At 31.8% G+C, this 27137-nt stretch overlaps 2 protein-coding genes across 2 annotated transcripts; one reads left to right on the forward strand and one right to left on the reverse strand.

The window, feature by feature from the left end:
• The first annotated feature begins 5454 nt into the window (after positions 1-5454).
• Positions 5455-14153, forward strand: LOC105342974 (perlucin). The gene is made up of 6 exons (XM_011450108.4): positions 5455-5591; positions 9538-9641; positions 10558-10660; positions 12994-13204; positions 13359-13417; positions 14056-14153. The coding sequence occupies exons 1-5, from the start codon at positions 5552-5554 to the stop codon at positions 13390-13392; spliced, it is 492 nt and encodes a 163-aa protein (XP_011448410.3). The 5' UTR covers positions 5455-5551; the 3' UTR covers positions 13393-13417; positions 14056-14153.
• Positions 14154-22346: 8193 nt separating this feature from the next.
• On the reverse strand, positions 22347-25724 carry LOC136272154 (uncharacterized). The gene is made up of 2 exons (XM_066073266.1): positions 25621-25724; positions 22347-23869 (listed from the first exon to the last, which is right to left on the reverse strand). The coding sequence occupies exons 1-2, from the start codon at positions 25650-25652 to the stop codon at positions 22774-22776; spliced, it is 1128 nt and encodes a 375-aa protein (XP_065929338.1). The 5' UTR covers positions 25653-25724; the 3' UTR covers positions 22347-22773.
• Positions 25725-27137: the final 1413 nt, after the last annotated feature.

Genomic DNA, 27137 nt, shown 5'->3' on the forward strand with positions numbered 1-27137 from the left:
GCAGTGCAAATCAAAGGCGTTGCTATTAACTTTCACACACATTATATCTTTTACTGGACACACTAAAACTTATATTTAAAAGGCTTTTAATAAGTAAATAATGCATTTCTTTAATTTTTAATAATTTGTCCCAAAACATGTGAAACACATGTTTCCCGTTTGTGTAGATGTGGCCGCAGGGAGATTGAAATGAATATCGCTTAAAATAGGATTGAATTGCTTTTATGATATAATTTTGTGTGTTATGTTTTTATATTTTATCTTAATTTGATAGATTCTCTTAAACGTTTTACCTTTTTACCGATTAATTACTTGAAAATAACGAAAAGATATGGGCGACATTAATGGGTACTCAAACTTCCGGTTTATCAAAGGTCATGGACATGGTTTAATTTTAGCAAGAAGTAAGTCGATATTGATGAAAATAGAATAAAAATTATTCCTCAAATTAAATAAATGATCAGTGCAGAGATTTGCCTAGAAAGTTTTACATGACAGCTTACATGAAGAGAGTAAAACAGAAAAATTGTGTATTTTTCGGCGACAATGGGTACCTGCACGTTACTAAGGATTTATAGTTCTGTTATGAACAGATTTTAGATATTTAATTAAGCTTTTTTTCAAGTTTTTGAACTGAAAATTAGCATACAATTTTAAGTAATAACGGCAGGAAACAAACGTCCGGATATACTTTCCTATCAAAGAGATACTCTGATTGAATGGGTTATGGCACAACGGTATCTGTGATCTTTTTTTAGAATCAATTTTACCACTTTAGCAACATTTGTTGCAACATTTGTTTATACACATCATTATATTTGCATATCCATTGTCATTTTCTACTTTAGTTCCACACCAAAGTGCTGCATTTATTTTTCTATAATCGCAAATGCTCTGTCTGTATACATGTGTGCAATTGTCTCACATACTCTCAAATAGTGAATGCTCAACAATTATAATTAGATTTTAACTTGTATATAATTATATTGAATGTTATTAATAAAGAAAATATGTTGTATTTGTATAAATTATCTAAATTTTAAATTATAATACAAGGTCTTTTAGTTTTATAGTTTTGGTGTCTCAGCATAAAAAAAACAGTGAAGGGAGTTTTGAAATATCTTTCAAAAGAAATGCGTCACAAATGTAGGAATTTCTTATGTGCTTTGACATATACTAATAGTTGACAAAGGTTCCCCACGTTTATAGAATATGAGCAGTAAACTGAATTTAATCAAATGCGTATTATATATTTAAATCCATTATAATTATTCAATTTGATGTTCAGTTTAGTTAATAAAATCTGTGTTCAAAAATTACACTACAGTAGAAACACCATAAACCAGACTAGAGGGTATTTGACCTCCCGTATGAATGTATGTTGCCTATTGTTTTATTACTTTATTAAAAATTGGAAAGTATGACAGTATGATGTTACATTTCTTTACCCCCCCCCCCCCCTCCCAGAAAAAAATGAAAACAAACAAAAACAAAATAAAGAATAAACGGCAAAAAACATCAGGTTTAGTTATGAGCATGTGTTCACTTTGAATAAAAAATAAATACTACATTAATAAATCAAATCATATCAATGAACAGCGACAACCAAGTTTGAAGGTATGTTCATCTGGTACACCCTGTAGTTGACGCCTGTATTCGTCTACCTCTTGATTCTATCAATGTTGTACTGGGAGCGGATCTATATACCTATATAACATTCAATAAAATAACTTAAATACTTCAACCAAGAAATATTTGTATTCATATAAGACTTCTTGGAAACTCAACAACTGCTCAATCATACCATTCAATTTGACTTCTCTTTACAAGTTTAGCCAATATATAAAGTTTCAATATGAAAATTATATAAGAGTTACCAAAGCAAGAAATAAAAAACAAACAAACAAACAAACAAAACCAACGGAGACAGTTATTTACTATAAATTGCATAAAATATTGATTCATATATACATTTTTTAAAATAGCCTCCTTTAAAACGTCTTCTTTGTGTTAAAGTTAAGTGACAGCACATGCTAAATTTTTCATTTAATCCCCTAAACTTAAAATGAAAAATAAAGATGAAAGCTGTAATATAGGCTATATTGCATGAAAAATAAACTTGGTAATTTTTCATGTTTGATTTTATAAAGCTCATTTTATTTTATGTTTTGTGTTAATTATTATTGTATGTAATGTCAATTAACACAGAAACAAGCATTTACGTAAAGACACGGGTTCTAAAAGTGAATTTACCTTTCAGTACTAAACAATGTGGTGTGGACGCCAGGAAACCCCAAGATATACGCCATTGCTAGTTTTGAAATATCGCATTCATTTTCCTAATTTGTGAATAAAAAAAATCGCTTTCACTATACAAGACTATACAAGATCAGTCAATTTATTATCACCAAGTATATTGTTTTTCTAATTCATCAATTGTGCACAATGAAATTCTAAAACTGTTAAGTTACCCTTAATATCTATGAATAACGTTTCTCAAACAGAAGCAAACCTGTCAATTCTTAATCTTTTATTTATTTTGTTAAATTAAAGACATCATTCCAATTATCGTACTTACAAACAAGAACAAATTGATAGCAATATGATTTAATATCAGTAAATAACGTACTCAAAATGTGCAGTAAAGTTAAATTAGTATTTTATTGATCAGTGACAAGGACATCAACAATCTTCTTCTACAAAATGATGCTGATTTAGCACTAGCATCTTTGATATCTTTTGTTGCAGGATGCCAGTTTGATGGTCCTTGATTTGATAAAGACCCATTCCAATCAGTGAAGCATTGATAATGCGTATGCCTCTTTCTTGTCAATATCGCATAATTAAATCATTGTGAACTGTAGACGGTACATACTATGGTTTCATAAATACTGTATTTCAAGACATCACTTTTTCATAGATTTTAAGGATGCTACAATTCGTGGCTAATTGCAATGCTCATATCAACATAATCTGTCAATGTTAAATGCTCTGAATGAATGTTAAATTTCCGTTGATTTACCAAACAACGAAATCCACGAAAACTGGTATTCAGCAAATAAGAATAACACCATAAATTATTTGAATTTAAAGTAATTATATTTTTATAAATATTCATTTGCTTTAGCTACGAAAGGATAATACGGAATAAGGATCTTACTAAATTTTTGTTTGCTTTAACAAATTCATAAAAGCTATGATCTATTTTGATGAATATGAAAAGACAGAAGAAATAAAGAAGATATGCATAACGTTTTATTCCGAAAGCTTTCGAGTGGATATCCAGTGATTTCTATAAACCGAGCTTTACCGCTTACTTGAACTTTCTGCAACGCTGGAAGTGTTTCATTGATAATAATATTTAGACTTGGTGCAAATTCCATATCATTGACCTTCAAGATCAAAAGAAGTATTTTATTCTAAATGATTTTTGATTTTGTTTTCAATTCATAGCTTACTTTTTGATATTTTAACTATTATTCCTTTGTAATATTTATCATAAAAAATAAATTCATCTATTAAAACTAATGCTTACACTGAATTGCAAATTTTTCTTCTGCATGACTTAACATTGCACAATGCAATGAGAGATAACCTATAGGTTATCGACAATTTAAAGTCGAGTCTCACTTCTTGACGTCCCCTTAGCAAAAAAATCAAACATTTTGTTCACTTCCAGTTGATAGCGGTCTACTTTTGTAGCACTATAATATGCGGTTCTTGTAGAATAAAAAGACCATTGATTTCTTTCCTGAAACACCCCCTTATCCGTTTAACTTTCAATTGCAAATAACAGGAAACTACCAAAGATGCTGTTGAAAAAATATAATCATTCATTAGCTGTGGAGCTAACTTTCGTGGATTGTGGGTTTATTGATTATTTGTTAGTTTGTAATTGTTGATACGTCGGTTTTCAGTTTAAGTAAGAAACATAACACTTTTTTAAAATTAATTTTGTTAAGGATGTAAATTCACGGTGGAAGGCAAACCAGGACTACTACGAAAATTTAGCCACCATGAATTCTATTGATTTTAAATGAACAGGGTTAAACCACTCAGTAATATGAGGGTAAAACAAATTCAGTGGGATATACATTTGCATGCGAAGGAAACGCAAGGTATTAAAAATACCAAAGTTATTATTATCAGTTAAATTAGGGTAAAACGAAATCCGTGGGATATAGATAACATGCGAAGGAAACATCAAGATATCAAAAATACCAAATGATCTGAAGTGGACCTTTAAGTGGAACTTGTTTAATGTATCTCAATTGAAAGATTGGAAATGGAAGTATGTAAATGAACATATTCTCAAAGTGGAATTACCGGTATGGTTTTTTTTAGAAAATAAAACATATATGATGTATGCTATGGAAAAGGCGTGGTCCTTTTTTGTTTAAGAACGTTTATCGAAATCGTTTTAAAAGCACCTCTGATGGAGAGTTTTTCTCTCCCTCTGGTCTCTGTAAATGACATGGTTTTAAATATGGATAGCAGTTAACGATGTAATACAAAGGTGCTTCTTTTAGTTACACTTACATAGTTGTTAAGTTTAATTAATTTTAATGTAATGATAATATATATTAACTGATTATAGATTTCGAATACAAAAATGAAACAAGGTAAGCATAGTTATAGATATGTTGATGATATTTATGTCCTTCCGGAACTGTTTGTTACTAAGAACTTCATCCATCGGGGCTTCTCGGCCGTTTCCGGCACGCATGAAAAAACTCATCGAATATATTGAAATCACCGGATGTTAGAATTTTATACAAATTGGAGTCGCTACCCATTGAAATGAACATCGGCTAGACAGCCTTGTATGTCGCTTTTGTGGTATATTTTATGGTGTATCATTGACTTAAATGCAGTCTTGCATCCCCGCAGTTCGTAAAATAGGTTAAATTCATATCAGGTTTTAGAAAAAAAAATGGCGGTGTCATGGACGCCAAAGTAATACATTTGAGGTGTTTTTCCAAACCTTCCGGAAGGCCCGGGAAGCTTCAATTGAAATTTTATAAAACAAAGTTGCGGTGATTACGTCGTATGAGCTAATCGTAAATAATGTGCAAAAATTTTAGTGTGTTTAAAATTTCAAAAGTTAGTTATTTAAGGGGCGCGAACCAGGGGTATCGCAACTATGAAAAAATGAAATTGATATCTTTATAAACTCCAATAATGGCATGATTTCTGAAGATTTCCTGTTAAAACTGGAAAATATAGACTGCAATCAACATAAAATACATATATTTTTTGTAACATATATTTTTTGGCATTCCAAAATAGCAGAGGAGAAATTCGATTGATTTGTTTCATTGCACGGCCTATTTCATTGATTGCACGTATATAAGTTATAACGCTTAGATGTACTTTACAACAGGTGTCCTGAACACATACTAAAGCCTACCGATTATTCTAATGTGTATAGATAAGTAAATCATTATGTAATGCCGACGTATAAAAAGGAACAGAAAACTAATAACTTCACAAATCAAAGAATATCGCAGTTACTGATAACTAGGAATTCTTTTTGGATATTAATAACGAGATGTGGTGTTCTTTGTTAGGACTAATTTTATCCACAATAGGTAAGATATAAAAAAAAAAAACTAATCAGCGAGCGTTATTTAAAAAAAGGCTTATTTCCAAACCTAGAACTATTCTTTAAACGCGTGTTTACGGCAACCCAACGGCAAAAGTATTCAAAACAAGTACAGTCTCTAAGTACACTTTAGTTTTGAAATATTTTAATAAGATATTAAACTATCACATTATAAATTTTGAGACTACAGACTATAATAAAATCACTGAGAAATATGATTTCTACAATCATTTTGTTATTATTATTTTTTTGGTAAACTTTCACTGTTCCTCATTTATTAGATAGTTCAGACTTTGTAATAATCATGATATTGCACTTTTATAGTTATTCATTTTCTCAAAACTGCGTGAAAGACGAGAGTTCTTAGATAATAGCATAGGTCTGTAAAGTAGATTTCTAAAACGGCACAGATAATTAACTAAGAATTGGACCTACTTGCATGTAAAACCTTAAAAAACAGGCCTCACAACGCATCTAAATTTAGTTGTACTCAATGGTCCTTCACAATACATGGTGAAGAGAATCATGAGAGGACCTTTAAGCTATTCCTTTATCCAGATACATATGAGACCTCACTGAGGCCCATTATTTCTAAATATGGTAAGATTTTTTTTACCACGTACCCGTTCTAATCATGAGGTAAATAGGCTCATAAGAAAGGTGCAACTTTTAACTGTACATGTATTCTATGGGGACACAAAGATAGTTCATTATAGAGACCGATTGTTTTGTGAAAATGAGATAATAACAAGAGGCCCATGGGCCACATCGCTCACCTGAGGAACAATAGGTATGATAAAATCAGCTTAATGGAGTCATAATACAAACTATCTGGACAATGTACAATAATACATGTAGATCCTGTATAAATAAAATCCATTTTCCCCTGGATATTCTTATGTTTATAATCATTAGTCCCTTTTCTAACAAGATGATTTTATAGTCTTATCATATGTTGAGTATTGCAGTTCTCAAAATGATCCTTAACAATAGTTTATATATTAGATATAAACGTACATCAAACTATGAACCTTCTCGGGAGGCCAAAGAATTGTCCTGGGGCCAAAGTCTTAACAATTATAAAGAAACATCTGGCTGATTAGTTTCTGAGAAGATTTTTAAAGATTTACCCTATATATTCCTTTGTTAAATTTTGACCCCCCCCCCCCCCATTGTGGCCCCACCCTACCCCTGGGGATCATGATTTTCACAACCATGAATCTACACTACCTGAGGATGCTTTCACACACGTTTCAGCTTTCCTGGCTGATTAGTTTCTGAGAAGAAGATTTTTAAAGATTTACTCTGTTTATTCCTATCTAAAACATCGACCTCCCATTGTGGCCCAAACCTACCCCCAGGGTTATGATTTTCACAACCATGAATCTACACTACCTGAGGATGCTTTCACACACGTTTCAGCTTTCCTGGCTGATTAGTTTCTGAGAAGAAGTTTTTTAAAGATTTACTCTGTTTATTCCTATCTAAAACATCGACCTCCCATTGTGGCCCAAACCTACCCCCAGGGTTATGATTTTCACAAATTTGAATCTACACTACCTGAGGATGCTTCCACACAAGTTTCAGCTTTCCTGGCTAATTAGTCTCTGAGAAGAAGATTTTTAAAGATTTACTCTATTTAATCATATGTTAAACTTCGACCCCCCATTGTGGCCCCATTCTACCCCCAGGGGTTATTATTTTCACAACTTTGAATCAACACTACCTGAGGATGCTTCCAAAGAAGTTTCAGCATTGCCGGCTGATTAGTTTCTGAGAAGAAGATTTTTAAAGATTTACTCTATATATTCCTATTTTTAACTTCGATCCCCCATTGTGGCCCCACCCTTCCCCCGGGGGTCATGATTTTCACAACTATGAATTTACACTACCTGAGGATGCATCCACAAAAGTGTCAGCTTTCCTGGCTGATTAGTTTCTAAGAAGAAGATTTTTAAAGATTTACTCTATATATTCCTATTTTAAACTTCGATCCCCCATTGTGGCCCCACCCTACCCCCGGGGGCCATGATTTTCACAACTATGAATCTACACTACCTGAGGATGCTTTCACACAAGTTTCAGCTTTCCTGGCTGATTAGTTTCTGAGAAGAAGATTTTTAAAGATTTACTCTATATATTCCTATGTTAAACTTCGATCCCCCATTGTGGCCTCACCGTACCCCGGGGGTCATGATTTTCACAACTTTGAATCTACACTACCTGAGGATCCTTCCACACAAGTGTCAGCTTTCCTGGCCGATTAGTTTCTGAGAAGAAGATTTTTAAAGATTTATTCTATATATTCCTATGTAAAACTTCGATCCTTCATTGTGGCCCAACCCTACCTCCGGGGATCATGATTTTCACAAATTTGTATCTACATTACCTGATGATGCTTTCACACAAGTTTCAGCTTTCCTGGCTGATTAGTTTCTGAGGAGAAGATTTTTAAAGATTTACTCTATATATTCATTTGTTAAACTTCGACCCCCCATTGTGGCCCCACCCTCAGGTGAGCTAAAAAGGTTAAGTTTACAATACAATAAGTTGTTAAAGTTGGTTTCTGGAAGAACAGACTTTGAAAATTTTCTTAATAAATATTGACAAATATTTTACTTTTTTAAGCTTTAGTTTTTAAGATCTGTGTACAAACATAGAATTGTGAGCAAATCGCTGTATCTTGCTTATAATTCGAAGCTTAACACTCAAATATGGTTAGTAAATAGAAATTGTAAACAATTAAACACAAGAAACATGCATTACATGTATAACAAATAAAGAACACAATTTATTTTTTCGAAATGAATCATATATATATACATGTATATACCTACATATTTCCGTCAGCGATATCAAACTCTATTTAAACTGAATAAACTCGAAAAAATGCCGAGCATCTCAACAAAACCTATTGCATTAATCTACATGTACCATTACGCAAAAGATAATGCCGAATTACCGATAGAATGAATTGTATTTCAGTACCCGTCCCCTACATCCGATTTTGCTTAATTTGCGCAGGTAAACAGTTAACTGTTTGATTTACCGAAGTCTCTGTTTGATTTGATACGTAAAAATCACGAAATACAGACGATAGTTTCCAGGTTACAAAGCATAATGAGAACGAAACGAAAATCAGAACAAGCTAACACCAACGTCATGTGTGAAAACTGTCAACGCATTGAAATATTTAGCCTCAATTTACTTCACAAAATCGGCACCAATATATTTTGTATGTTTCAAAATTTCCCTTCATACGCGAACTGTTGCACAACAAGCAAATTCATCATAGTCAGATCGACCCTTTTTCGTATAATGTCATGGCTGCTTTAAACAAAGAACCTCGTTTTAGAAGTATGGAATCATTTTACCGGATGCCGAACCCAAAGCTATTAAACTGATTGAAACACGCATTTCCTTTATTATTATTTTCGTAATAACTCAGATTTGAAACAAAATTTCCACTTAATTTTTGCAATTTATATTTTCCTTCCCATAAGGATAATTTATGCTAAACTATGTTGAATTTGCCTCGGTAGTTCTTGAGAAGAAGATTTTTAAAAATGCACCCCCCTTTTTCTACAGTTTCAAGGTTTTCTCCGCTTTGAATACAGATCAAACTTTTATTTCTGCAATTTATATTCGCCCTCCCATAAGGATGATTTGTGCCAAATTTGGTTGAAATTGGATAAGCGGTTTTAGAGAAGAAGTTCAAAATGTAAAAAGTTTACAGACGGACAGACGGACAGACGGACAGACGGACGGACAGACGGACGACGGACAAAATGTGATCAGAATAGCTCACTTGAGCTTTCAGCTCAGGTGAGCTAAAAACAAATCAACGGGTCCCGAAAGATAGTATTACACTTTAATGTTCGACATTCGAATTGATAAATTGTGGGTGAATGTATCGTTTTTTGCCTTTGTAGTAATTTCGGTCAACGCCCAAGGTTGCCCTGGTGGTTGGCTTCACCATGGAAGCTCATGCTACGCCTTTATTGACTCTGAACCTGACGGATGGCTAGAAGCCATGGTAATGTTTGACAAAGATAACCAATTCTCGATAAATCTACATACAGTACCGATCAGACCCAAGCTAACATCAGAGTAAACCCCGGGTTAACGACCGAGGTTTGCTTGGGGTTAACTCTGGGTTTGCTTTTTGAAAAATTATGTGAACTTGGGGGTTTAATTTTGGTTTACTCGAGTTTATTTGGAAATTGCTTTTGGAGTCAACTGTACACACTGAAATGTGAAACAGACCCGTTTTTTATCATACCATCCTACTGCCTGTAATAAACTGCCCCTTACAAATTCCAGACACAAAGTAAGAGTCTGCTTTTATGGGTATACATCTGATCTGGGTTTACTCTCTGTGTCCTTGCTGGGTGTACTTTGGGTTTACTCTGTGTTTACTCTGGGTCCACTCTAGTAAACCCGGAGTGAACTTAAAGTAAACCACAAAAGTAAACCCAAGGTTTAGTTGAGGTTTACTTTCTGTTACGTCAGATCTGATCGGTATTGCATTATTTTACTTGGGTTCTTTTCTTTTTACAAATCAACTGCACTTACATTGGTCGAGGTCTCGTTTATTTTTACATAGTTCAGCATGCATGGCTAAAGACGTTTTACTGATTTGTAATGTTTCGGAATCCATATTTGTTTCGCCTACGTGGATTTTCTCTTTTGCATTTAAATCATATTAAATGAAAGAAGGAATATATTCGTTATTTATTGTGATTGTTGAGTACATGAACATATTATACAACCCTCTTTAATTGAAATTGAAAAAAAAAATCATGGTTTAAACGTTCATAATAATGTAACTTAATTTTTTCCTTTCACTTTTCTTAAATGATTTTGGACATCTTTACCTAGAAAAATAAGAGCTGATTTTCTTTTTTCTAACCCAATTTTAATAATTTACCAGTATATATTTTTCTATTCAGTTTTTTTGTAGTTCTGTTAAAGCAAAATTGGTTGAAATAGAAACGGAATCTGAAAATACATTCTTGAAAAGACATTTGCAGACAATTGGAACTCCACATAATTGTAAGTGAATTTATTAAATTTGTGATATTAATTTTAAAAAATGATACAGTCGTTTGAGATATTCCAGATGAATGCAATGCTTCATCAACATGTCTAGATGCAAATGTTATAACAAATGTAACATAAGTAAAATTTATACAAGCATAAAACGCAAAAGCTGCTCCAAAGAACTGAGAAAAGAATTTTGTTCATTTTTAAAATGAATTTTTGAGCTTACATTATGAACATATCTGAGATAGTCAAAAAATCACAACCAATATACATAACGAGTCGTTTACGTAGTCTTATATTATGGATTTACTATTGAACTTCATGAATAATATAATTGATAAATTAATCTTTTTTTTCGATTTGCTCCTTTTTATCTCATTTTCATACATACGAGGGTTGTCCCAAAATAATGTAGACAGGACACATAATTTATAATCTGTTCACTGCAATTTCATTAGACTTCTGTGTTTTCTTCAATGACCCTTTGGCAAACAATGCTGAAAAGTTCAAATCTGTACTTTATTTATTTCTCGAGAAAATGAATAACTAGTAACAACAAGTATTGTCAGGCGGCGCAATATGCGACGTCGAAAATTTCCAGTTTTACGTTGTTGCTAAACCCTCCATATCGCTTACGATAACATTTACGTTTTATTTCTAAAAATGTCTTAGAAAAAATATCATCTTTGAACATGTACCCTGCTTGCACATTCAATATATATTTCTAGTTTTGTATTTTTAAAATATTTTCTAAGTACAAACGATCTGTCGGCTCCAAACTTGCCCCGTATTACTTGTTGTCTAATGTCTGTCTTACCGAAATGTGTCGTTCAACATTTTGACGTCCACTGATATCGTTCGGGGTTTCTTTTTTCCACTTATTGTCATCATACTTGTTCAAATAGTTTCAATGTTGTTTAACCACTTATTCACAAAACACATTTCTCATCGATTTTGTTAATTTCATTTACTTCCAAAGCCGCTTAGGATTTATTTCATGGTCTTTACAAAATTGTATCAGTTATTGCTGCGCCGCCTTAAACGCTGACGTCATTTTATTACCACTTAACTTTTCAACTTGTCACAAAACGCGCTATAAAATATTTAAAAGTTTTGTTATAGCCAAAACATTTCTGAGTAAATAATAGAATTATTATCAAATATCAGTGTATGTTTTATTTGAATTTTTTCATTCGAAAAGTACTTTTCCTCCCGATTTTCAATTCATTATGTTGATTTTAACTTTTTGTTTTTGACATTGCGCCGTATGTCGAATTTCTGATTTAACATGCTTTCATTTCACTAAATTATAAATTTAATCTCAAACAATATTCGATTTTAAAACATTATTTGAATGCTAATTTCTTGAACTCTTTGTGGCACAAATTTCATCTTCCTTTGTCTTCGATTAACTGAATAACGTCACTTGTCTACGCTATTTTGGGACAACCCTCGTAAAACCAATCAAATTTTTGAAAAATGACAAGTTTGATTAATTGGCCTGCGGTCAGGAAGTTATCTGAAATCGGCTGTAATCAAGATAGCATTGAAATAAGTCAGCTTCAAGAAGTATAGTTGCATTCCTCTTTAGTTAATTTATATGTTTGACGATGTAACTATAAAACTTCACACATGAAAATAACAATATATCGAAACAACTCTTTTTTGAAGAACATCAATGTCAAAATAAGTCAATTTTTAATGAAAGCATTTTGATTATTCTCAATCTGAAAGTATCCACGCATTACATTTTTCATTTTTTTAACTGATATTTATAGATATCTTATGGTTCAAATGAGTTAATTCACTAGAGTTAAAAGACCAATGATTTCTTTTCTGAAACACCCCGTCTATCTTTTAATTTGTTTTTGTCAAGGATGTAAATTCACAGTGGAAGGCAACCTATGACTACCACGAAAATTTAGCCCCCATGATTTCTTATGATTTCACAGGAACAGGATAAAATTATTATTATCAGTTATATTATGGATATAGATAACATGCAAAGAAAACATAAAGATATTAAATATACTAAATGACCTTGTTCAATGTATCTCGATTGAAAGAGAGGAAATGCAAATATTTAAACAAATATATTCTCAGTGTGCTATTACCGGTATGGTTATTTTAGAAAATAAAACATGTATGTATGCTTCTATTTGTTTTAAGTCATATACTATTTTCATTTACCGAATGAAATGCTGGGATTTTTTTATTTTATTTTTTTTGGATTTTTTTTTGTCAGTTTTTTGCTTGAGCATGTCAGTGTGCAGTGTAACAACTATTTTATTTTTAAAAATAACTTCCTCTCACACAATCACCCTCTCTGTCTCTCACCATAGCAAGCTACTGGATTGGACTTTCTGATATAATACAGGAAGGAACTTATGTCTGGCAGACGACACAACAGCGCCCGGATTTTGCGGACTGGGGCTCGGATGAACCGAATGACCTCCATCACAATGAAGACTGTATAGAACTGTACCAGGTGAAAAATTTTCATTGGAATGATGCCCCGTGCAGTGTCAAGAGCAGATTTATTTGTGAAATTACGTAAGCATAGGATTGATTTTGATAAAGTACATAGATTTAACGCAGTAAATAGTATTGTGATCGTTATTGCATAACAAACATTAACTTGTCAAACACATCGTGAATACAAACAAGATAAGTTATATATACTTTTTCTATATTTCTCTATTTTTAGACTTGACGGGGACTCTGGTATCCTTGGAAAATAAAAACAAACAGCTTATGGGAGCTCAGGTACGAATTCAGGGGAGGGGGTTAGAATAGATGGGTCAAACACCTTTCCATACCTTTAACACATAAAATGGTTTTGTACAGGCAAAATTTTTTTTAAAAAAGTCTAATTATCCTTTTCCAAGCGTTGAGAAAAAGAAAAGTGAGTTTTCTTTGTTAATCTTATATCCTTTGTTACTAATTTGTCATGTGTTTTTTAAAATGGGGAGTGAAATTATTTTTTTTATTATCCGTTTTAAATGCCCATGTACATCTAAGTAGAATCAAAACCTTTTCAAATCAGGGTGGAGGGATAATTAGACCCCCCTCCCATCTAGATTCGCAATTAAAGTAAACACTTATTGATTAAGATTCAAAGAACAAATTTAATTGAAAATCCAATAAACTTATACATGTAAACTTTTGTCCGGCATCGTACATCACACCACAATCTTTCATTTTCTAACGTAGACTGGCAGGACATGTTCTTGAAAAGAGATCAGAAATACCTAAAATTTCACTGTAGTAACTTGATCATTACTGTATTGAATGATCATGAATTATTTCTTTTTTTTCTATGATGCAAGATGTACAGCTGCTATGTCCAATTTCATCTCATGGTGAACTGAAAACACTTTTTTTTGCCTTTTCTCTTTTTTCAGAAATGTCTTTCGAGCAGTCAGAAAAACTCACATCACCAAGCAACTTCTGCAAAACACTTTCTGGCAACATGCATTACAAAATAAAATAAAATATATACAATTTTAATTTTGTTATGATTAATTCAATAATTAAAGTTAGGTGTATCTTCAACGGAAGCCCATTGGTGGCAGGTGAAAAAAATCCATCTAGTGGTCACCAGTCATTACTATGGTGGCCGCCAGATAACATTATGGTTTTCATTGTTAAAGACGTTCATTTTAGTAGTAATATTGAACATTGCATTCATGTAAAATTTGCCTGTATCTTAAAGTGAATGTTTCTGGGAACATTTAACTCAGTGTCAACAAAACCTCTAAAGAAATTCACTTTATAAGATGGTTCATGAGTCTTTATTTTATTTCAATCAACATGTTTTATATATCTATTTCACAGTACAGAAAATAAACCGGAAACTGGCAAAAGATTTAAAGCTGTTTTCGTTTAATACAAAACAATACAGATTTAAAAGATGGAAACAATAACAATATAATCATGTAGACTAAATATTTGATTTTGAGAATCTGCTTTTGAAACTCTTAATGAATTTGAACACAAATCATAAATACAATAGAGCTGTTTAAAGAATAGAGCGGGGTTTAAAAAACTTTATTATGCCATTTCTTTTTCTTCTAATACAAATACTCTATTGGTTTTTAAATGACTTTTTTTAAATAACCGTACTAAACTGTACCAGCAGTTTAAGATAACCGATATTTATAAATGTACTTATATTTATTTTTTTTTTAAAAACTTAGCGATACAAAATGGAAGTAAACAGCACTATTTTTTAAACGCAATTTGCTAGTAATATTCTCTGTTAATAGGATTTTACTACACAATCGATATTAAAACCACTCCAAGAAATAACTGACATTTTAGAAAACAGCAGATAACCCATTTTCAAATATTTTTATAAACGTTCAGTTGCAACTTTATTTTGCCATCTCTTTCCTCTAATACAAATACTATATTGGTTTTTAAATGATTTGTTTTAAATAACCGTACTAAACTTCAGCTGTCGTATGCACTGTATCAGCAGTTTAAATAAAATGATACCAGAAATTCATAAATGTTTGCTAGAAAAGTGAACATGAAAATATATGAATGCATTGGCAAAGAATTTTTATTAGACGAGAATTCAATTATTTAATAATGAAGTATCAAACATAATATGTAAAAGGGATAAATAAGAACTTTAATTACATGAGTACCAGTTGCAGCGAATTTGTGTTAAATTCTTATTTAAAAAATATGAATGTAAAATATCCATGAAAAATAATTATATCGTTAGCAGATTTATCAATTTGGTGTTTAATGATAACACGAAGTAGCCTAATATATTTTTTCCTGTGATAAATGAAAATCTATCAAATTCTCTCCACTTTAAATGTTTCTATTGTTGCATTCATAATTTACAAAATTATTTCAAATTGTAGAGTGAAAAGCTTTTGTTCTTTTCAACAACAGTAGAAAAACTCTTTTTTAACCCTGCGTATCAGACACAGCTCCATTGTGCGGATCATTTGTTTATTGTGTTTCAATTCATTAAGAGTATCAAAAACAGATTCTCAAAAGGTATACAAACATGACATTTAATAATAATACGCAAAGGAAGGGGAATTAAACCTATGCTGGTCACCATACATATAAGATGTTCTGTCTTATTCAAAACAGTGTTAAAACAATAACATCAAAAGGAATTATGTCATTTAAGCATTGAATCATTATTTTTTGAAAGATGTGGTCTCATAACTGCAACAGTGTGTGCATACAAATTGAATAACGCGCGCTAGAGCATTATGAAAATTTGTTTGCACACACCGTGTGCAATTAACAGAAGAGCCATTGTAACAGTCGAATTATGCTGACAAAAGTAGTCCACAGCGTTTTAAATCATTGTAACACAATTTATTTTTCATTCTGTAATCTGATGAATTTACTTTTAGTATACTAAAACATTAATCAACTTAAGTCATTTAACTGTTAGAAAATATTCACAATAATGAATATATTAATCAGCGTAAGCATAATATCAGGTCGTAATCCGGTTTGAAGTCGCGAGGAAAGTTAGTCATGTTCTTTGAGAAATACTAAATATATATTCATACGAACTATATTTGGTGATTGGGTCTTCTGTGTTATGCATATATATCACTCAAATCAATCAGTGCAATTTAAAAGGGGAAATGTCATGATGTCATATTTTACTCAGAAACTTGTCGATTTTAACTTTATCTCTGGTTTAAATTATAATACTCTTCTAACTGAATATATCTTCGATTTCTCTCTATTACGTATAATTATTATTGATGAATTCACAAGCATGTTTAAAAGAGAAGATCATGTCGGGAGACAAATCATCGGAATGCAGTGTAAACAATGCCAAAATAAGACTTATTCAATAAAGATACCTAAGATTTAGAAATTATCCTACCAATTAATTTAAAAAGCGGGAAAATATATGGACATACGTTTGAACAAGATAAAGTGAAAGCATCAATATGATATGTGTCAGGATCAAAACTCCATGAAACTAACTACCTCATTTAATCTATTTATACGAGAAGCAAAAAGATCAATGTCTGGATCAAAATATTACTTGAAAAATTCTCAAAAAAAAATAACATGTTATAACATTACTACATGGCACCTCTATCTTTTTAGAAGTCTGTGTTGCTCTGCTTTGAATTTGTATTTCTTTTTATGCATTTTTGAGATGGTTGACAGTTTGTTATTGTCATTTTTTATCTGTAGAATCAGTAAATTACCTGGAAAGTAAATCAGCATAAATATTTTCACATCCGGGTAAATACTGTGCAGCAATGAAGATTTCTCTTTTTATGCACCAATTCCAAATTTTTATTGGATGATCGTTGAGTTGTTTTGAATGCATGCCACCCATTGTGTCAATGTGAGAAAGTACAGTTGAATTGTCCGTTTTGAACAAATGTGTATTGATCTGTATTCTTAAAAAAATGACTTTAGTGCGAAAGACAGAGCGATTAATTCTAAAATTTTGATATGATATGTCATTTTGTTTTTAAATATAGCACCCCAACCTTGCAAAGATGCATCAGTTTCAACCCAAAAATCAATTGGTCTTGATCTTATATCTTTTCCATTAGAGATGGTATATCTCTACAGCACCATTTCATCTCGTAAATACTTTCAAAAGAACAATGCATGAGAGAATAATAATCATCATTTAAGATTTTGATTTTTATCTCTTTCTAAAGTCCTGTAATGCAAAGGTCCTTCGAAAACTGCATTACAAGCATGAACCGATAATCAATGGGGTTAATTGCCTGATTCGAGTCCATGGATTAGGCCAAAAAAATTACCTCGTCATAAAAATTTTTCAACTCTCTGTCAAATAAACTTTAAATTCAATTGAATCAATTATAACTCCAAAGATTGTTTAATTCTGATATCAATATAAATGTTTGTTCCAGACATGTAGAAAAATGCTTGATTCATGATCAGGGAATCATCAACATACCAACAACATCTTATGCCATTTTCCCTTTAAATATACATATACAGGTTTTAATACCTTTGTTAATATTCTTGGACATGATGTTAGTTCGAAAGGCAAGACTACAAATCTATAAACATTTTCCATTCCAAAAAAAAAGTTAGAAATTTCCTGTAGTCGTGGTAAACACTGGCACTAAAATAAATCAACTGAAGTAGGGTAATCATTTTTCTGAATCAGTTCTAAAGCATATGTCCTATTTTCCTGTTTAAAATGATAATATCCCTTAAATTCATTTAATTATATATATAATATATGTATTAATAATATATATATATTAATTATATATAATGTATTATCCCTCTGCTATTAATTTTACCACATATTTTTTAAATCGTTTAAATTTTCATCAAATTAAATACCAAGAGATTCCGATAAAACAAAGTTATGAAGCGCTGCTAGATTTCTAAAAAAAAAAAATGATAATGTGTGTAATCATGATATGAAGAATATTAGACATAGTGATTTAAAAAACCAAAATTTTTACCAACGTAGCATAAAGTTAAATATTAAATGCATATGAAAATAATGTTTAGTTATATACAATGTCAAATCACCTTACAAAACATAATGAATCGCTGATTTTTAGTGCAGAATAGCACTTTGTTGTATAGGTATGTAACAAAAATGCTTCAATCAGCAAGGGTTATCTTTCTTTGTCATGAACTATTGAAGGTTTTACATACTGTATATGATAAATAACCATAGTTTCTATTTTTTTTTCAGAAAAGGTTTTCTGTCTTAAATTTCGACAAAATAATAGTAAATACATTCATATGTTTCAGAAAAAAAATTTACACCAACACTTTTTGTTGTAACATACAGTGGATCAAATGAATGATCTTCTAGTAATTGGTATAATCTCTATATAGGGGTATATGAGCTTTAATAAAATGTGATATTGTTCTTTTTGAATTTTATTTTCCCATATCTGAATTTTTGAATAGAAAACCCTGAATCGATTTTAAACATATTAAATGTTATAAGTTTCAAATGACGATGACTAAATTTATAGTTTGCTATTGTCTTGATATGTTTTTCCCAATCATACTTCCTTTACCTTTACCTTTGTGAACGAGAGAAATGAAAAACTTCAATCTTAAGAATTCCTGCCTAAACCATCAAACACGTATCGTTCATGTACTTTACTAGTACATATTATTTAGTTATGTTTGAAAAAAAAACCACAATGCATTGGAGGATGAGAGAAGGTGGGAGGGGTATATATATTACAATTTACCTCAGCAAAGTTTGATCAATATGATTAGTTTAAATTTCTTGTAATTTTGTAAAACATTTCATACTTATTTGCCCCTCCCCCTCCCCATGTAAAAGTTTGGGTTCAATTCGTTCCGTTCAAATTGAATTCAATAGAAGGAGAAACTTGATCAAAGTCAAAATCATCCAGAGATTGTCGTGAGTCATAATTAGGTATGTTTTCCAAATCTCGCCGGTCTCTTAGGTATAGTTTGAGTGAAATTATCGGTAGAATTATTGCCCGCAGTGCCCACCATAGATTCGGTTGACATGCCATTTTCATTGCACGTAGTACGTGCCATACTATTAGAAGTACTTCCAAACTGTTTTACAGTATCTGTTGGAGAGGAAAAAGATTGCAAGACTATATCTATCCCTAGTTGATTTTTGAGTTAGTCAACATTAACCTCTTCAATATATTCACAATGAGTTTTGAACTGTTTAGTTACCCGTAGTGGCGGTGCACTTGCACTTGATAAATATGAGGTCTGCACCTTGCGTTTCATTCCTCTAGTTCTTTATTTGTTACATAAGTACTTGAGTCCTCCGTGTCCGGGGTTTATATTCACTTGCTTTATAAGTTTAAAATTAAATAAGGTACCTGTTTTACAGCAGATATAAAACAAGAAACTTGAAAAACGTTCTAAGTTTTACTATATACCGCTATAAGATGTTCACCTGTTGTTCAGGTATAAACATACGCCGCTCAGAGAAAAAGAATGATTTCGGCACGTGGAGCTGTGCTTTATATACCACTGACCACATGTGTCTTTACGTCACAAATGTCATTTTTTAGCTTCTTTGAATAGAGTAACGCTTCTCTGCACTCGGATATGGGCGAGTTTGATTGAATGACGCGAGTAACTCGGGTTGCCAGAGTTGTCAATAAAACATGTATTTTACGACACTAGTGTTAAACCCGTGTTACGAAAGTTTACTCCCGCTTTTATTGAGAGCACAAGAGTTTCAAGATGGCGGAAAACGATGAGCAATTGCGAGTTTGACATATGAAAATTTGTATTTTGGAGTTTATTATATCATATATCACACACAGAGTAGAAATTAAAAAAAACTTTTATATGACTGATATTTTTCCTGCTTTCAAGTAGAGTTAAAGATATACGGAGAAACAATTAAAGCATTTATTCATCTAATGCTGGATTGGTAGAAATGTTAAACTATACAGTTAAAACGCTACAATGATTTTTCTTAGTTTTCTTTTTAATTAATTCTTAATTACTCATCAAAAATTTCATCATTGAAGTTTTATTGAAATTGTGAAGTATGAGGTTGTAATGCAACTTAACTTACTTACAAGGTTAGCTCCAGTGAGTGGAATACTAATTTTATGTGAACAATGAATACCCAATCTATTAAAATACAAGATAAATAGTTTCCAGAACTATAATAATATGCATGTTTACATGAAGGTTGCACTCTTATTTGTATGGCTGTAGGTGAGGAGGTAAAGATGAATCGATGTACATACAATGTATGACTGCACATACGGATTCCGGACCGTGGCTACAGACGATACCCATTGACAGTCTTTCAATACATCTATGCGCAGTTGACCTAGAAACTGACCAGTGTCATAACTTTTTCGAATTTCTCTAACACGAACTGTCTAATTCCCTCCTAGAATTCCAATTTACGCAAGCGCAACTGAAGTTTTATTCTTTTTAATTTGTCAACCCACTGACATAAAATAAGGATTATGCATATTATTGCATCCTCGAGAAAAGTAATATTCATTTCTGTAAATAGGTTATTTAGTTTCACGTTACATAGCGGTGTCTCTATGAAACAGCACCATCTGGTGTAAAATTTAAATGCTCACTTTTGCATAAATTCTCCTGCTTATCTTTGATAGCTTATTTTTATTTTGAATGTCCAAGTCTACTCGTATCATTAAATAATATCAGACAACACACACTTCCATATAGAAATTTAGAGATGCCATGAATTTTTACTAATTACTTAATTTTGACAGCACGCAACAATTTCAAACTTGCACATAGTCTTGAGAAATTTAGAAAGATTTAAATACAGAAGTTATCTTAGAGAAAAGGATACGTGTTTTGTAGACGGTTTCGTGTTTTTTTTTAAAATACAATTCCTGACATGAATCATGAGTACATGCCGTATATAACTATGCTTGCTACCCTTTAAAAATTTAACTAGCTATTAAACATCTCATTGTTTAAAGAATTTTTGAAACGATTACACAAACTGTGTTCGACAAATAGTTTTCCAATAACATTTTCTTCCTGTCTTTTTCAGAAGAGATTTTTCATACAACCTTTCAATCATAACACGATTTTATAAGTAAAGCAGAACTGAAGTTAAGTCATTATTTGACACCAAATCATATATATTTTAAACTTGCAGCAACAACGGAAGACCTACTCGTAGCTTTGCCACGAGCTCTGCTCTAGTTCTGATACTTTTTTTAAGCTCATCTAAAAATTGATTTTGCTATAGAAGAGGTTTGACTTTCATCGATGTACCGATTTTACGAGAACCCAGATAGTGTCTGGATTATACTTATGATTGCATAGGAGAAACATGATCACATGAACATATTGCGCGTTAGTATAAGTAAACTGTGAAATGTATAGACTGTGGTATGTTCTTAATAATAAAGATACATAAGATTTTTGAGTAATTATTGCGTATTATTCAATTTGATTAATAAATGTCTCTTTCATCTCAAAATATTGTTATTTTATTTTCTCTTATTATTTTGATGTTTTAAAATTATTGTCTTTATTGCTTAAACGACTCCATTTAAACCAGAGTGAAAGCTGGGGGCTTAATAAGAGTAAAATGGAAACCTCATCCAAGCATCCTTAGAGATGTGATGGATGAGGGTCATTTTCCGAATTAGCCGTAAAGTAACGAGGGTTTAAATACCCTACATTTCTTTTGATTCAGGAACAATTATCGTTAAAATCCACCGCAAGACAACAAATTTAAGAACATGAACCAAATATAATTATTAAGTTTGCTTTAAAATGACTCGAAGTATGACCAGGCAAGGCCTTGTTTACCCTGGGTGAATAGTATTCAATAATGATATAAATAGCTTTTATTTTTTGATTTTTTTAAACAAGGTACACGTGGACTAGTGTCACACGATATTCCATTTAAACCCGCGTAGCCTTACGGATAATTCGGAAAATGACCCTCATCCATCACATCCTTAAGGATGCTTGGATGAGGTTTCCATTCTCTTATACATCAACTGTTTACTGTTTACCTCAAAGTGTTTTTTTAATGAATATTACATTTTGAAAATTCAAAATAACACTTTAAAGTAAAAAGTAAACAGTTAAACCATTTAACAGTTATAATAATAACTGACCTGATGTGTTTAACACTAAAGACAACACGAAACATTGTTATGTAGAATAAATATTCAAAATAGTTCAAAGTCAACATTTTAGATAATACCTTTATAAACCGAAATATTGATTATACAACCTACTTTGCAGATGTTATGCTCCTCAAGGAACCTATTAAGAGTAATCTACCATAAGGTAATGGACACAACAATCAGATTGGATTTTTAAAATCAATGTAGTAAGTTTATGATAAATATCTCTCTTTGATAAGCAATGCCGTTGTGGTATTTATTATATGTGAAAATGATAGATTATATCTATCTTATCATTACAAAACAAACAGAAATGCGTCAAGTAGACACAATATTTGTTATAACATCTTAATGTTGTTTTGATGTCCTAAGTATAATGCCAAAATAGCTATCATATAACAATTATTTAAACAAACATATGTACATACTGATAGTAAAAAATATTTATGTTATGGTATCAGAATTGTCGAAATCTTAAAGAGATTTTTTTTTTGTTTTTTGTTCATTTTAATGTTCTTGAAAGCGTTCAATACAACCTTTACATACATCTGTAAAATCATAGCCCAGTATAAATTGATGTCGTTTATTGTTAAAAAGTCTTGTCGTGATTATTCCCAGGGTCGATTGCTCAAACCTGTGACATACAGAGAGATTCCACTTGTAAACACACTGGAGATAATTTTTTGAGTTAGTAAAGTCCATGCATCCAAATTCTAATGCACATGCCACCCACGGACGCATGATGTATTTCAGAGTGATACATGAGCGAGAGATTATTACTACTCCTGTTTGTGTTTCTTCGTAATTGAAAAGGCAAGGTTCCTCGTGAAGATGCTCAAAAAGCCTTTTTTGCGTTCTCATAGCGATCGAACCGTCGCCATAGAGTACTTGGAAACCAAGACGCTGTGCTTTTTCAAAGTAGGGCTCCATATTTTTTAATCGTATGGACGTGTCTAGCCACATAACGAAATCAGATTCTTGTAACATTGTTTGAATGATGATCGGTTTCCATGTATATCCACGTAAATTTCTGACATGCTCAGGGTACAGCTCAAATGGAAATCTTCTCACACTGCAGTTACACATTCGCTGAACCTTACTAACCCTGTCTTTAGTCAGGCCTATGTCATATACTATCAAAGTTAGTTCTGGGTACTTCGTTCTCTTTAATTTGTTTAGTTTGTTAGCAACAGCAATAAATTCGTCGAAGTGATTATCAGAAAAGGCCGTAACAAAAGTAGGTATTTTTGCTCCACTTGACTTCTGTGAAGACAATTTTTTTATTCCTGCTTCGTCTAGATCTAATTCTTTTAATTTTGCTTTGGAAACATTAAATGTATAATTCTCAACATATTGTGCATTTTTCTCAAAACTAAGTTCAAAACTTCCATTGAATCTCTTGCATTCTTTAATCTCTTGTTGATTTTCATTTCGTTTCGTAGAGTTATCGAAGTTGAATGTTTCTGCGCACTGTAGTGGAGCTGATGTACTTTGTTTCCATTTTGAAAACCGATTGATTTTCAAAGCAGTCCATGGTGAAGTTTTCGTGTACAAAACATACGTTGCATATATGGAGCAAATAATTCCAAGTTTCCCAAAAAACCTAAAAAGATTTTTTTTTAACCAATTCAACAATGTCATATTCTCAAACGTTTTAATTATAAAAAATGGCATTCATATCTTATTGATGATTAATAGGTGCAAATAGTATTTTTTCTAAGTTATGATTCTTAACATATATAAATCACCTAAATTCAATGTGCTGGCCTAAACATCAAACTCCTTACTTTTAATATTTAAAAATAAAGATTAAGACACTTTCACATCAGATTTTTAAGATGTTTCTACTGATATATGCCATTTTTAGACTCAACTGTCTCAGCCAAAATAACTATAAAAGAGACATACTCGACCATGGCCGATTGTGTTTGAGAGCATGAAGTTCCCCTTGATATGTTTCGGTTGATTTTTTAAAAAATTGTTCGATTCTATGTACGTGTGTTCCCTGCTTTTTTCCATTTAATCATATAAACAAATAGACCCTTTCACGGTAACTGCAATACTGCTTTTTTGCAGGGCTAAATGACATCGTTTGGTGAAATATGACGTAACTTCAATTGTTTCAATTACGTCATTTATTTATTTACCTACTAAAACGTAGGCAAAGTTTATCAATCTGTCCTGCGAGAGAGCAGTACCGTGGTTATTATGAACGGGTATATGGAGTAAAAAGTGGCACGTGTCTCTCTGAGAACTGACAAGAGCAATGCACATGGTATAAACAGAGCGCATTTTATGAGAGGTTTCTTTACTTTCATAAGAATTTTTTGTTTTCATTTTTTTTCCAATAAGTGTTCTCATTTAATAAGTAATCAAATCAGAGCATTCAATAATATTAGAGAGAGAGAGAGGGTGGTTTATAATGCACTTTCAAAAATTACGCACTTTTAAAAAAAAATTTTAAGTGTGTTTATTTTGGGTTTAAGTCAACGCAATTTGAAAAAAAATACTTTTTTTTCAAAGTGTGTTGATACATACCCTGGACCTTTAATGTTAGGCGGACATATTCTTTTACGGGCCGGACCTTTAATTACATGTTTACGACATCGGGCAAAACTTTTGCTGGACTAAACTCTATCTATATGATGATTTTTATTTTTCATTATCACTGTACTTAATTTGCAACAAAGAATATTTCCTTTTCCAAACTTAAACAAGTATTCCAAGTTGTTGAATATTATATGTTTTGAAAAGAAAAATAATGGGTTTGGGACCTTCATCCTGCAATTGATTAAATGATGTACTGGCAATTGACTTGTATCTTTGGTTAACCCCCACCCCAGTCACTATCCCTAGGCCGTTCTTAAAGAGGGTAATTTACACATATATTTCTAAAGTGTGTTAAGTGTCTTGATAGTAAAAAATGTTAATGTACCTTCCTAACACACTTCGAATTTTTTTTTCAAAGTGGGTTAACTTGGTCTCAATTTTATCGCACTTTGAAAAAATAATTTCGAAGTGCGTTCATTCGGTCCCAAATTTAACGCACTTTGAAAAATTTTTCAAAGTGTTAATTTTTTCAAAGTGCGTTCATTGCCACATACCCTGGACCATTAATGTTAGGCGGACCTATTCTTTTACGGGCCGGACATTTAATTACAGGTATACGACACCGGACAAAACTTGTTGCTGGACCAAACTCTAGGTATATGGTATAACAAACAAACAAACAATCGTTCATCGTAAAGTCGATGCCATCTAGTGCAATGTATCGAAAGGAACAAAATACCAATAATACATAGCATGTTTTAATTTAGTCATTTTTGTAATTCACTGGTATTCTACACTACTTACTTTGTTATACGGAACATTCGGAATGCATACATTTTCTGCTCCTGCAGCTTAACCAGTTCCACGGCCGTAGTGCAATGGAGGCAAATAAGGCAAATGCCCGATGTTTTAAACGACAATCAATTTTTTTTTTTAATTTCTTTTTATGTCAGAGTGAACTCGCCAAATTCCCAATGATCAAAAATATCAGATTACAAAAATATTATAACATCTTGAAGATATGTTCTCTGAAGAACAAAGCAAGATATTCGATTAAATCCCATCTGTGTGTTGAAAGCTACAAAGCCACACAGTGACACCTATTGTGATGTAATTCCTATCGAAATAATAAAAAAAAAATCAAGTATAACTTTTTTTTTCGTCGCTGCAAAATGGGTGCGCTACACCCGTGACGTGCGGTTGTTGGTTTATTTACAGATTACATGCAGAGTAGGTTCGGATACTAGTATTGTACTTTCTTGAGTATATTTTAAAGGTTTAGAATGTAATGCGCATGCGCAAGATTGTAAAATAAAAAAATCCAGATGATTTCCGGATTTTTTAAAAGGAATTTTCGTTGATTATTAATTAGCGAAGCTTGACTGAGAAAAAATAAAAAAACAAATTGATAATCTTCAAGTACCAACGATGTTTAAAATATATAAAACAAAAGACAGTAATCTTCCGATTTCAAGGTATTAAAGCCCAGAAATTCGAGTCTATTATTTTAAAATAGTAGTATAGATGAGACTGAGGACAGGAAATAAATTATTTTAAATTTACAGATTTCTAAGTATTAAAGCCCAAAATATCGAGTCTATTATTTTAATATAGTAGTATAGATTAGACTGAGGACAGGAAATAAAATAATTTAAATTTACATAATGGTCCCTAAAAACATAATAAATAATTTGTTAAAACTAACAAATGTGTGCTTTCAGAATTGATAGTTTTGTGTCCTTTTTATAATAATTTTCAAGGGGGAGGTTCCCTACCCCCTTCAATCTCTTTGCGACCCCCTCCCGCACCTAACCCCTTCTGTGCCACACCCATCGCTGACGCCTTCGGACTCAATTTTTGCTTACACATATATATGGCATATTTACGCCACTATTGTTATCAAAACATTAACAAATGTATACATAAAAATGAATATACAGTCGACAGAATATGCGTGCGAGTTAATATGTAACTGTATGTAACATTTCACGTACCCGACTATGGTAAGATAACTCTTGCCAGTCGTCCTGCAGAAGTCACTTAATTACTTTCATCTACAATTGATTGGTGATGACCTACTTCTCAAGCTTTAAGTTCAATATCAAGTATATGAATTAATCAGGGCCTACAGATTTAGGAAATTCAAGGTATGAATTCATCATATTACCTTTGTTTCATAGGTTTAATGGCACATAATGTTTGATAAACACAATGAAAATCATGTTTTAAAGTGGGGTTTTTTTGTTATAAAAATGGGAAATGTCTTGACGTTTTATTTGTATATTTATTGAGGTAATTTTACTTTCATTGGATGAAAGTGA

Source organism: Magallana gigas, chromosome 10, assembly GCF_963853765.1.
Source record: "Magallana gigas chromosome 10, xbMagGiga1.1, whole genome shotgun sequence".
In the NCBI taxonomy this organism is placed as follows: Eukaryota; Metazoa; Mollusca; class Bivalvia; order Ostreida; family Ostreidae; genus Magallana; species Magallana gigas.